The 14,400-nt window shown below is 36.2% G+C and overlaps 1 protein-coding gene across 12 annotated transcripts in view; it reads right to left on the bottom strand.

The window, feature by feature from the left end:
- The window catches only part of LOC115222534 (inositol 1,4,5-trisphosphate receptor type 1), a 324,840-nt gene that overhangs the window by 37,170 nt on the left and 273,270 nt on the right, over positions 1 to 14,400 (bottom strand). For 9 of the 12 annotated variants that reach the window (XM_036500553.1, XM_036500548.1, XM_029792802.2 and 6 more), the window contains 7 exons: positions 13,602 to 13,733; positions 9,263 to 9,440; positions 8,231 to 8,466; positions 5,289 to 5,489; positions 3,162 to 3,272; positions 2,680 to 2,775; positions 990 to 1,052 (listed from right to left, as the gene is read on the bottom strand). In XM_036500553.1, the coding sequence (XP_036356446.1) occupies positions 990 to 1,052; positions 2,680 to 2,775; positions 3,162 to 3,272; positions 5,289 to 5,489; positions 8,231 to 8,466; positions 9,263 to 9,440; positions 13,602 to 13,733 (1,017 nt within the window). The remainder of the gene's footprint in view (positions 1 to 989; positions 1,053 to 2,679; positions 2,776 to 3,161; positions 3,273 to 5,288; positions 5,490 to 8,230; positions 8,467 to 9,262; positions 9,441 to 13,601; positions 13,734 to 14,400) is intronic. The other 3 variants (XM_036500552.1, XM_036500554.1, XM_029792859.2) reach the window with 1 other exon arrangement.

Genomic DNA, 14,400 nt, shown 5'->3' with positions numbered 1-14,400 from the left:
ATATTAAAAGCATAGCATATTTTTCTAAAACTTTCAAGACAGCAAGCAACTAGCCAACTCTATGCTCATTCCTGTAAGCAACAATTATTTACAAACTAAATTTTGTTAAAATGAGTTAAAAGAAAAGTTATCCAAATGAATCGTGCTTAAAACTATATTCTAACAGCATTCCTATTTTAAGGCTTCTATAAAACTTACTGGACATAAACAGGAGGAATATTAATCTTCTCTACATCACTGCATCAAATCTTGCAAAAAAGACTTATCCAAATATAAGAGGTAAAATTATTCTCCCATATTTATATATCCAATAAATCTTCCAGAAGTCTTAGCAAACATAAAAGATGATGTTTCATATCAGTATAGAAACAAATCCTTTGAATTTGTAATTTGTAAATGATCTTTAAAAAATTAAATCCAGATAAATTCAAAACTGGATTTAAAAAAAAGCAAAAGATAAAAATGTTAGATGACTGATAGACTTCTATAAATACTTGATCTGATGCCACAAAAATTTCCTGTGAATCTCTGTAGAAATATCAGAATGACTGTGTTATCAGATCTGCTAAAGAATATCTACTACAAGACATTAAGGATAATGTAGTTGTAAAGAAATAAAATTGACAAACTGAAAAATATATTCTATTGAAATACATAAAAAAGTTAAAAAGAAGGAAAACAACAACATTTCTAGTATAATTCATAGAAATGTCTAGAAAATGTTGAAAACAACCAGCTGAAAAACAAAATATTTTGCTAAACCTTTTCTGATTTCAATATAAAAGCAAACTATCTATTTAGCAATGAGCATCAGATTACTTGGAACTTGGCAGTAAAAGAGACACTGACGGAAAAAAGAAACCAGGAAAATATGGTTCTTGACTTTAAGCAGAAGCATGCAGTCTCTACAAGTAACTCATTCAAAGAAAGTAAAATGGAAAAGCTGGCAAACAATAAAATTTGAGGCAAGAATCTTTTAGCAGTGGCACCTCAGGTTTTTGTGAGTTTTCATCCAGGATGTCCTGCCTAAACACCATAACAATAGCAGCAACCTGCAAGAATGCAGTTTTGAGAAGCATCAGCAAACATCAATTAGTGAGAAGATGTAAAGGCAGACACAGGCAAACTGTGAAAACAAATGGGTGATACAAACTGATACCATATGTATGGCAGTGGGATGAAAAAAAAAAAAAGGATTAAGGACAATCTTGAGAAATCATAAGAAGCAGATTTGCTTTCATTTTGTATGGATTACCAAGGAAATAATTTATTGACAAAAAGTGGAAAATAAATTAATGGGAATGTAAAATTTAACTGAAAAAGTACTTATGACAAAAGTAGAGCGAGAAAGGAAAAATAAAGATAAATATGATATGAATATTTACATGTGAAAGAAATCTATTCAGTATGGCAGCCAATAGGTGTAAGCAAAGAGGTGGAAATTTTCAAAATAGTTATGTGAAAAGGAAAAAAAAAAATTCGGTATAAAGAAAGAACTGAGAAGAAAGAAGAAGCATGCATGAAGGCCACAGAAATACAACAACAAAGAGAAATAAGCCTGGGTTAGCAACATATTTCCTTAATAAATAAGTTTTGCATTTGGAAATATTTTCCCTAAGTTTTGTAGTTTCAATTCAGCATTCCGATTGATGTAAAACTATATCACTTTTTATAATTTTTTTTTTTTTTAGCTTTTTCTTAGATAGAAACAATTCAGAAATATCTGAAACTGAATTATATAGAATTTGGTCACAGACAGACCCTTATGATACTTTCAAAGTTCAGCATTAAATTTAGCTTAATGCTGTTATTAAACTTACCAGATAGGAAACTTGTCTATTATGTAAATATGTAATATTCTACTGAAAATCCATAATATTTAAATGATTATTATTGAAGAAAATAAGTGGGGCAGTCAGCATTTCCAGCTTGGGAAGAACAAAGTACCACTAAGAATCTAATTTCAATTCAGATAAAGTATTAGTATTTGGAAGCTAAAAAGACAAAAATATATCTTGATAAATATTGATTTATGGTTGTAATGTTTGTGTTAAGGAACAAATAAACATTGATTAAGAAAGTTTACATAAATATTATGATAGTTTTATCCTTGTCTTTTGCAATATTTATGTTTTTAATTTTTTTCAAAATTGATGCTTTGAATTGATGCTGTCTTAAATAATTTACCTATTTCATCACTTTAATCAGGTGAAATACAAAAATGAGGACAATTGTAATTTCAGTCACACACATTTATTACAACACAAAAAATTAAACAAACACAATGCTGTTACTGCTCCCACCACTAAAATCCCTGCTGTCATCTTTATCATCCCTATCTGTGTCAATAATTCATGAAATAATACTTAAAAATCATTTTAAATTCATAAGAAAAAAATCCTTTTTAATGTTTTGAAGAAACTGATATAAGTGTGTTGCCCTTAAATCCACTCAACTTCTCCACTGAACAACTGAAAATTTTATTTAGTTGGTATCTTATTTGTTCTGCAATTGTATCTCTTAATTCAAAAATAATGCTGATATCAAACTTATTAAGACCTTCATTAGACATATGAAGAGAGAGCAAGCCATAGCTATAGATACCCACAAAATTAGGAGAAATATAGATATTATTCCAGAATTAGTGATATAAGTTTAGCATATCTAAAGCATACTTACAAGTTGTTTTGGGTTCATGTTGTACAAAATTCTTTCAGCATTCTCACTATCATGTCGGCTTTCCATGATTGCCAAGAGTAATTTAGAAGCATTGTCCTGTAAAGAACATTTAAATAATGTTGGGAAGAAATCATAAGAGAAAGGAAATTCTGTCTTTTATAACCTTCCATAGTCATAAAATTTATTCTCAGTAACAACTCACCACAGTCTATAGTTTATGTTATCTGAGTGTATCATGAGAACCATATGTTACAATTTTAAAGAAAACAAAACAAAAAAGAAAAGGGATGAAAATTATGCTAGATGTCATTTAAAAATCATGTCTGAAGCAATTTGATTCATTATTTCTATTGTAGATATGCATGGCTATAAGAATGGAAAAATTGATAGAGTTATTGTCAAAAGTAGATCATATTCTGCACAATTTATGAGAAATTGTTAATAATATGCACTTAATAAACCATAGGTTAAATTGGAAATACCTTTAGTCGAAGGACTAAACCCATTCCTTGTTTGCCAAGGGAATTGATGTCATTGAGTAGTAGTGCAATAATTATATCAATTCCATTACTCTCATGCATAGCGATTGCATTCTGAAAAATCAAAGCAAAAAATATTAAGCATATAATAAAATATGATGCGATATGTAATTTTTGAAAACCCAAAGTAAGTTATAACTCTTTTACGAGTTTCAGTCATTTGACTGTGGCCATGCTAGAGCACCACCATTAGTCGAGCAAGCCGACCCCAGGACTTATTCTTTGTAAGCCTAGTACTTATTCTATCGGTCTGTTTTGCTGAACCGCTAAGTTACGGAGACGTAAACACACCAGCATTGGTTGTCAAACGATGTTAGGGGGACAAACACAGACACACAAACATATACACACACTCACACATACATATATACATATATATATATACACACATATATACAACGGGCTTCTTTCAGTTTCCGTCTACCAAATCCACTCACAAGGCTTTTGTCGGCTCAAGGCTATAGTAGAAGACACTTGCCCAAGGTGTCACACAGTGGAACTGAACCCGGAACCATGTGGTTAATAGGCAAGCTACTTAGCACACAGCCACTCCTACGCCTGTAACTGATGACAAAGTCATAAGAACAACTGCATCTGGAGATGGGCTGATGCTAAACAACATCAAAAACCTAAACTACAGCTAAAATAGGCCAAAATACATCAGAAACATTAACTGCTTACCAGCACACATACTACAACCACTCTCCCATAAATGCACTGCTTTGGCCTTTCTTCCTCCTTTACTACAACTAGAACAGTAACAGCTGTTGCCCCACAACAGCTAGCTGCACACCACCTTCACTGACCTCATCCAATGCACCATCTGTCATTCTCTCACCATGTGGGATTTGTTTTACCATCCAAATCCCACACTACACGCTATTTCCCAATCCTTCATCATTGAAACCACAGCAGTCTCTACTACCCACAACAACCTATGCAAGTTCAAGCTGAACATCATCTGAATCATTCTCACCAGTCTAGGGAGACCTGTAAATATAGAAACGGTCCTTCCTTCTCTTCCTTATAGACAAAAAAAATCAAATTGAAAATAGGAATTACACCCAGGTTTAAGATTAAGCATTTATTTAGTAATAGGAATGGCATCCAAAAGGAAATAAGTCAAAAAAGATTTGAAACTGCTCTCTTCCTCCTCTTCTTCATCATCATTGATTTTCATTGGATGGACGCCTTTCCTGTGGTCAACTTTCACATGTTTCCAAGCAAGGTAATATTTCCTATGGCCAGACATGTTTTTGTGAGGTTTGATGGTGACAACTCACTTATAGCTATCATGTGATGTCAAGATAAAGATATACACACACACAACAGGTTTCTTTCAGTGTCCATCAACCAGATCAACTTACAAAGCTTTGGTCAACCTAGGGCTATAGTGAAAGACACTTGCTCATGGAGCAATGTAGTGGGACTAAACCAAAATCCATGTGATTAGAAAGCAAACTTTTTAAGTATACAACCACCCCTGTGCCTCTAATGATTCAAATTTGTAGAAGTATCCCACTTATGAATCTGAAGGAACTTATTTTTACAAAATTATGAAAGCTATTGGGAAAGACTCAAGAGATTAAGACTCTATTCCTTGGAGCGTAGGCGAGAAACATATGCATAATATACATCTGGAAGATCCTGGAAGGACTTGTCTCAAACTTTGGCATCGAGAATTACACAAGTATTAGAACTGGGCACCACTGCATAGTGCCAAGGACTCCAAATTTGCCATCAAGATGTATGACAAAATACTGCAATAGCCTCGACTTCAGAGGTCCACAGCTCTTCAATATCCTCCCAAATGACCTGAGAGACCTGCATGAGGTGGATGTAGGTGTCTTCAAAATAAAGCTGGACCTCTTCCTGTCAGGTGTCCCATATGAACCAACTTCGTGGCAGGAGGTGCAGATGAGGGCAGCTGCATCAAACTCTCTCATGCACCAAATGTCAATTGCTAAAAAGCATTCGTGAAGTAAAATTATGTAGCAACACCAAATGGCAGTGCCCCAGCATGGCCACAGCTTATGAGCTGAAACTAGATGAAAAAAAAAAATTGCTTACCTGGTTTTCATGACAAGGTCCTTGACAATATTCTGTTAGTGTTGTCAAAGTTTGATTAATGAGATCGACATTTTGTTCGTTGATATACAAACCCAGCAAACCTAGACCACCTGTTGTGCTTCCACAGATGCAGTCAAGGAACTGTAGGGTCTCACACACCAAATTATAGTTTGATTTGTTGTTCTGACTCCTTAAGTAATTCTGAAGGAACAAGTAAAAATAAATTAGACAGAAATTTGATATTTTTATGAAATTATTTATAATTTAGCAATAATAAATCTCTGAATGAGGTATAAACAGTAACTGCATGACAATGTGAAGTATATTTGCCATCTAAATATGGCTAACCACTAAGGGTAGATGTTACTGTAGCTTGTAGCCCCAGGAGAACATCTTCTCCAGCTGGCTATTGACACGTCAGGTCGACGATGGGAAGGATGGATTCCCTTTGCAAATACCGATAGGGCACAGAAAGTGTGTCAATAGCCAGCTGGAGAAGATGTTCTCCTGGGGCTACAAGCTACAGTAACATCCACCCTTAGTGGTTAGCCACATTTAGATGGCAAATATACTTCACATATTTATAATTTCTTTCAAAAGAAATAAGGGTTGAGGTATAGTTGGTTGAATATTTTATTATTTTAAATCATTTTTAACAGCAAAATTATTGGAAAAGAACACAATTTATTAAACAATAAAAATGGTAAAAGAAAAAAATATATAAATACATAAAATAAAAAGGTATGCATATACCTTCACTTAATCATTGCATTAGGGGACACTAGCGTTCCCACCAAAAAGTTCTTTAGGCAATCCCAGACATAATATTATGTCAGGTGATTATGAAGCTGTGGTACTGAATTAGTCAAGTATACTGATGGCACTTGCAATTCAAAGAAAAGCCTGGCATTACTTTGACCTATAAATTAGTGTTACAAAACTAGACACTACAAAGTTTGATACACTACTGTTCCTGGTAGGCTGTACTTTTAAGATAACTTCTATAACGAAGACAATCACAAAGAAGTAAAACAGAAAAAAAACCCCAATTTCTTTGAGGTTGGGGAGCAAATGCTATTTCCTATTTGCTTGCCCCTGGAAAGTATGAAAAATGGCTAATATTACCTCCAAACTTTGCTTTTGTTACATTTACAAGGGGGTACCCAAAAGAAACTGGAATTTTGCACGATTATTTTGTTCATTTAGTTTTACATGTTTACACCCTTATCACCATCAAAGTAGTCTTCATCTGAAGCAATGCATCAGTCCAGATGCATTTTCCACTGTTTGAAACTGCCCTGGAACTCTAGCAAAGTGATACCTTTTAATGCCTCCATTGTTTTTTTTTTCTTCACCTCTTCTACATCTGCAAATTCTGTAGCACCAGTTTTTGTCACCAGTGATGACCTTCATAAAAAAGGTCTGGATCAACTTCCAACTGTTCTTTTAGTTCCTGACACGCATTCAGTCATGACTGCTTTTAATCTTCCATGAGCAAGCAAGACACAAATTTTGCTGCAACTCATTTCATTCATAATTCCTTACTCAAAATTCGTTGGAAGGAACTCCTGGTTCATATCAACAAGTTATCAACAAATTTGTCAATCATATCAACAAGTTTGTCAATTGTTCAATGATGGTCCTCCAAGAACAATCAGTTCATGAATTTTCCTGATGTTTGCATTCATTCGAGAGGTCGACAGTTGCTCTGAATGAGGTTGGTCTTCAAGCAACAAGTGATCATTTCTAAAGTGTGAAAACCCCTTGTAAACCTGGGTTTTGCTCATGGCAGCATCTTTGTCAGCTTTTTTGAAGCACGATGACTATTTTGGTTGCTGTTTTAACCCAGCAAAAAAAAAAAAAAAATTCACAGAAGCAAGAGTGGCTGTGTGGTAAGTAGCTTGCTAACCAACCACATGGTTCTGGGTTCAGTCCCACTGCGTGGCACCTTGGGCAAATGTCTTCTACTATAGTCTCGGGCCGACCAATGCCTTGTGAGTGGATTTGGTAGACGGAAACTGAAAGAAGCCCGTCGTATATATGTATATATATATGTGTGATTGTGTGTGTGTTTGTCCCCCTAGTATTGCTTGACAACCGATGCTGGTGTGTTTATGTCCCCGTCACTTAGCGGTTCAGCAAAAGAGACTGATAGAATAAGTACTGGGATTACAAAGAATAAGTCCCGGGTCGAGTTGCTCGATTAAAGGTGGTGCTCCAGCATGGCCACAGTCAAATGACTGAAACAAGTAAAAGAGTAAAGAGAGAAGCATGCTGCTCTTTCGTTTCAGCCATTGCAAAAATCAACGAATAGGGGAGAAGCACTGCAAAACAAAGATGCACTACATGGCAGTATGACTTCACCCAACAACACTGGTCAGCATACTGATGCCTGAGGGTTGCATCAAGTGACTTCCAGTGGTAGAAGCCTGAACTACAATGGGCTTGTCCCACAGTTACTTTTGTCCAGTTACTTTTGGGCACTCCCTCATATTCAAACCTCCAAAGAATCCCTCTCAACATATGGTTATGATGATCTCCCACTACTCCTGTTCATGATCAGAGATGCACATGTTGTCAGCCAGTAAGGGACATGCTCAAATAGTTATGGTCAAGTCACTGATAAGAAAATCTGTGGTATTGAGCATAATATTTGCTATAATGATATTTCTGCTTCAGCCACTCGGTGCTGAATCTGTTTGAAATGTAATGGAAAATGGATTAGTTTCAAAATATTTGATGTCCAGGTCACAAAAGCAAAGTCTGAAGGGAATAGTAATAATTTCCTTTGATTTCTAGATAGAAGCAAATAGGAAATACCCGCGCTCGATACGGCGACGTGGTCCGTCCCGTAAAATCCCGAAAGGTGACAAAAAAAAAAAAAAAAAATTTTGTTACACAGTGTAAGCAGTGTCAAACTAATTAGCAGACTGGTTACCTACCTGTAAATCTCGGTTGTGATTTTCACAAAGAAGCTGTAAAAATCTCAAGATTGGTTGGAGTACAGCAATCTGGGGAGACACTTTGTTTTTATCTTGTATCATTGTTTCCTCCCAGCTTGTTGTCTTATTAGAATGAAACTCTTCACCAGATCCAATCTCTTCAGCGTGACCAACACCCCGGCTTAAAGAACTGTCTCCTTCACTACTGATGATGGACATACCATCAACACTTCTAACTGTGGAAAATGTAAAAGAAAAGACACGAAATTCCAGAATATTGAAAGGAAAGAAAACTGGATAAATCTAGTTTCAGGCAGTGTGAAAAAAAATCTTTCTTACTCTGTTTCACTTTTGTTTCTCAGAAATAGAACTTTGAATTAATATTGTTGAAATGAAGTGAAGGATTTGTAGTAAGAAGTGAGGTAGTGGCAGCAGATATGGTGTTGGGGCTGACGATATGATGATAGAGAATTGATGAGAATGACAATTAAAGCAGTCACAGATGAGATGATGATGCAGAAGAGGAGAATGTGGAGAATGACACTGGTTTGACAGAGATGACCAGTATGTACATGATATATATCTATTTCAAATTTTGGCACAAGGCCAGCAATGTTGGGGAAGTGGTGAGTAGATTACATCGACCCCAGGACAAAACTGGTACTTATTTTATTGACTCTGAAAGGATGAAAGGCAAAGTCAACCTCGGTGGGATTAGAACTCCGAATGTAAAGACAAACGAAATTCTGCTAGGCACTTTGCCCAGCATGCTAATGATTCTGCCAGCAGATTTGAAGGAGGAATCTACTTTATACCAGGTGTTGAGACACAATAGTATGATAGAGAGATAGGAACAGTGTCTTACTGTAGAGGAGATACATGGCTCCTCTAGCTGGAAAGAGAGAGAAAAAGGTAGTGGTAATGAGGTGTCAGGATATACACACACATACTTATATGTACACACATACATATAAACACAGAGCTTATCTAAATTATCAATAATTATATCATATATTAATAATACTTCCATACCTTTATTAACTTCTTTCTGAGGTGAATTAGTCGTCATTTTTTTGCAGCTCAATGTATCACTGGTATTAACCATTATAGTATTCTTTATTTCAGCTTCTGCTTCCCGCATCTTGTCATAAAACACTTTGACATATATTTCAGAGCTTTTGTCTTTAGTCAATCTTGTATATAAAGATTTCTGAAAGTATATCATTATGTTATAATTTACTGCTATGATTTTAATGTTTTAATATTTGACTAGCACTATGACCTGGCGTTGCTGGGTTATAGTGCTAGTGCATGCATATACAGCTGCATGCGTGCACACATAACACGTGAGTACTGTCCAAATCTCCGACCAATCACATACATCTAGCTGGCATTCAATTGGCGTATCAAATTTCAGGCATTTTGATTGGGATTTAGATAGAAAATTCACAAAAAAAAGTCACTTCTATTGAATTTTTAATGGCTTTGCGGAGTGACTGGGGAAATGTAAAGATATTGCACAACCACCCTTGGATGGTTTTGAATGACCATAGAAAGTGCGATCCCTCTAACTGAAAAATTGTGGATTTGTATACAGGACACACACACAGACAGACATTTTGCCGCTTATATACTCTTTTACTCTTTTACTTGTTTCAGTCATTTGACTGCGGCCATGCTGGAGCACCGCCTTTAGTCAAGCAAATCGACCCCGGGACTTATTCTTTGTAAGCCCAGTACTTATTCTATCGGTCTCTTTTGCCGAACCGCTAAGTGACGGGGACATAAACACACCAGCATCGGTTGTCAAGCAATGCTAGGGGGGACAAACACAGACACACATACACATACATATATATATATATATACATATATACGACAGGCTTCTTTCAGTTTCCGTCTACCAAATCCACTCACAAGGCATTGGTTGGCCCAGGGCTATAGCAGAAGACACTTGCCCAAGATGCCACGCAGTGGGACTGAACCCAGAACCATGCGGTTGGTAAGCAAGCTACTTACCACACAGCCACTCCTGCGCCTATATATAGAGATATTAACAAAACCAAACTAGGATGGACAAGAGAAACAGACTGATTGCATGATGGAGTGACTGCTATTACATCTTTTTAAATTAAGTACTACAAATTGTTTCTGCCCAATAAACCCTGAGACAAGCCGAGCCTCACAATCTGAGCCCATCATCAACAAAAGGTAGAAGCTAGTAACAGCAAGCTATTTTACCTCTCTGGGAAGGACAGTCAGTAGTGATAATAGACTGTGAAGAAGTAGGTCACTGAATCAGCAAAGTCAGTGACCTACTTCTTCACAGTGAAAATTTCTACATGAATTGATTTAGGTTGTGATCAATTGCAATGACCACATTAACACCATCTTTGCTTTAGCATCTTGATTTCATGGCACAAAGGTATTGCAATAGAGAGAGATGCATTTTGCAGCAATGGACCACTGAGAACTCAGTCTACAGAAAACCACCTGACAAAAGGCTTATTTTTCACCAATATTAGAAAAGCTGCCACTGAGGACTAGAATAAGTTAGGATTATCATCATGGAGCACCCAAATATTCTCAAGTATATGCAGCAGGTCCTTCCAGTGCCAGTTTCAATCTGGGACAATCATGATACTAAGTCAGAGATTGAAGTATTGACTACAGTATTTCTAATACCAATTACTCACCTTCAGATTTGGAATACCTTTTTACAAGTGTATATAGTGAGGTAATGAGAGAAATGTGCCTTGCTAAGAGCATGAAATAATGATTGTGACAATGCTTGGATTGATGACCAAATGGTGAACTAGTTCTTTAGTGATTTAGTGCAGTGAGTTTAGATAGAACTAACCTAACTTGTAGAGACTGAGCCATGATATATCGTTTTGTTAAAAATAATGCATTCATATTCATTTAAAATTTACTCTCATGTCAAACACATATCATTATTGTTCTTATAATTACTTCTCATTTTTATTTACTTAATCAGTGAAGAAAAAGTAGATGACCTAGATTGGCAGGAGAAATGGGACAATTTATTCTGGTCCCAAAGCTTTCACCTGAATATACCTGATTAAAGGAACCCAAAAACCAAGTAGTAGTATTAATATAGTTGATGGAATAAGTTACCCAGTTAAGCCAGACAATAATATGTTTAAGAACAGCCTTCATACTCTTCACCATAACATCTCATTGGTATTACAGATCCTGTGAAGGCAATGGCCACAGCTCCTATGTTCTGATTAACCTCTTCTTCTCTCTCTCTATGTGTGTGTATGTCTATATATATATCATCATCATTGTTTAACGTCCACTTTCCATGCTGGCATGGGTTAGATGGTTTGACTGGGGACTAGTGAGCCAGATGACTGCACCAGGCTCCAATCTTGATCTAGCAGAGTTTCTACAGCTGGATGCCCTTCCTAACATCAGCAAAAGAAATGTCACACATATACTAAATAGAAACTGGTTTATTAATGGACTGCCATAACATTGACTGAAGAGTGATAATTAAGAAACCATTCTTTACTGATGATAAAATGTAATTTCCTGAAACACGTTTGACATCACATAGTGTCATGTGATGACGGGGTGTCCTGGATCCAAAGAGATGAATTCAATATCTTGTGTGATCACCCTTAGCGTTGATTACTGCCAGGTATCTTATGTGCATTGAATACACCAAACAGCTGATGAAGGCCATGGGGATAGCAGTCCACACTCTTTTAAAACTTGCAGTGAGTTGTGTCACAGTTGTCAGATACTCTATGAGGTTCAAGTCTGGACTTAGGGCAGGACATAGCAGTGTCTGGAAGTTGTGCTGGTGGAGGAAGTCTGTTTTCAACCTGGTAGTATGGACATGGGCATTGTCATGTTGAAACACGTGATTCGAATGACGGGCAAAATATTGCACAATGTGAGGTCTCAACACCTGGTTGATGTAGCAAGTAACAGTTACTCCACTGCTCCAGCTTGGCCAATGTTTTGGAAGACCACCAGTCCGAGTCTTTGGTTGAGTGCAATCTCACCCCATACCTATTTCTTTACTACCTACAAGGGGCTAAACACAGAAGGGACAAACAAGGACAGACAAACGGATTAAGTCGATTACATCGACCCCAGTGCATAACTGGTACTTAATTTATCGACCCTGAAAGGATGAAAGGCAAAGTTGACCTCGGCGTAATTTGAACTTAGAACGTAACGGCAGATGAAATACTGCTAAGCATTTTGCCCATGATGCTCTGTCCTTATGACTTTCTCTCCCCTACATAGCCATCAGCATGACATTCACCCCTTCTTCTCTGCCATCTACCACAGAAATGCAATATTGACTTTCATCAGAGAAGACTACAGTCCTCCACTGCTGATATCGCCAGTTCTGATGTTTTTGAGCCCACTGCAAATGTGCCCGTTGATGACGATCTATGAGGATATGACTTCTAGCCGAATGTTGACAAGACAGATTGAAAGATCTCAGTTGGTGGTGAACTGTCACTGCACAAATAGATCTGTGGTGACTCCCTATGGAGTTCAAGTCATTAGCAATGACCCACGGACGTTGACCACAGATGTTGACCCATGGAGACATCTGATAGCTTGCTCCCTCTGATTTCATGTCAGTCTAGGCATGCTTACTGCATTCGGGAAATGAATGACAGTATAAAATTTGGGTGCCTTTTATACTCAATGAGTCAACATTTTGACCCTGCATCATGCTTTTCATAAAGATGTATTCACGAGCATTACTATGTTCATGAAGAGTGAGTGAGTTTGAACCCTACTTGCAATCCTTGTTTTCAAAAGTGAGTGGTGTTGTGGGTCAGTGATATTTTCCTAATGTCAAACTACTCAGAAATATGATAAAATCTATATAATCTCAATATCTTGTGTGAAACAAATAATCTTTTACAGTGCAAGTTTTTTTTTTTTTGTCGTTCAGTATACATATATATAATTAAAGTGGATTCTTTGAAACGCGTCAGCAGTTATGAAAATTTTCAATTGCGATTTTTCATAAGATATTTAAGAAGACATGTCTGTCTGATGAAACCTCATTATATTTAAAACAGTATTTTATTATTCTTGAAAAACCTGTTTTTTTTTAATGGTGTTGAAATAGCTGTAATTTACTAGATGTGCCATTTGTTTGTATAAAATAATAAAAGTGAATTGAATTTATCATTTAATGATTAAATCATTTAATTGTTCAATTGTTCAATTCATTATTTTGATTTCCATTTCTAATTTATATCTATATATACATATAAATAAACACACTCACAAAATAAGTCTTTATGTTAAATACAAGAAAAATTTGATTACACAGTATTATTTACAAAAATACAATAAGCTGGCTTGCCTGAATAACACTGTTGCCACCTTCCAGTAAAGCGATTCCAAGTTCAACAGTCTGTAAGAATATTTGGTTGCTCGCATTCTGGATAATGAGGTCCACGATAAGATCAGAGGCACCTTCCTTGTCTAAATGGCACTAGAAAATGAACGAGATAAAACAAAATAATTTACACAAAGATGTAATTTTATTTGAACTTTAGTGAAATTTGTCAATCCTTTGATCCAAGTTAAAGGTGATTAAATGCAGTCGGAAATGACAAAGGAATTGATTTATGATTAGTTACAATGAGAAAATGATATACCATATCAGAAAACCTCAATGACACTAATGCCTATTTTATCAATCCTAAAAAGACAGACATTTCCAAATATATTTGATGGTAGAAGGTGTTCAGTTTAAATTGACAGTTTTCATAAAATGAAAAGAAAACACAATATCCCACCCCAACATAAAAATATTCTAAACAATCCTGTAGGTGCAGGAGTGGCTGTGTGGTAAGTAGCTTGCTTACCAACCACATGGTTCCGGGTTCATTCCTACTGTATGACACCTTGGGCAAGTGTTTTCTACTATAGCCTCGGGCTGACCAAAGCCTTGTGAGTGGATTTGGTAGACTGAAACTGAAAGAAGCTCGTTGTATATATATGTATATATATATATATATATATATATATATATATATGTGTGTGTGTGTGTGTATGTGTATATGTTTGTGTGTCTGTGTTTGTCCCCCAACATCACTTGACAACCGATGCTGGTGTGTTTACGTCCCCGTAACTTAGCAGTTCGGCAAAAGAGACCG

Source organism: Octopus sinensis, linkage group LG2, assembly GCF_006345805.1.
Source record: "Octopus sinensis linkage group LG2, ASM634580v1, whole genome shotgun sequence".
Taxonomy (NCBI): domain Eukaryota; kingdom Metazoa; phylum Mollusca; class Cephalopoda; order Octopoda; family Octopodidae; genus Octopus; species Octopus sinensis.
The sequence above is the reverse complement of the archived record's forward strand: the minus strand, read 5'-3'. Positions and strand labels throughout refer to the sequence as shown.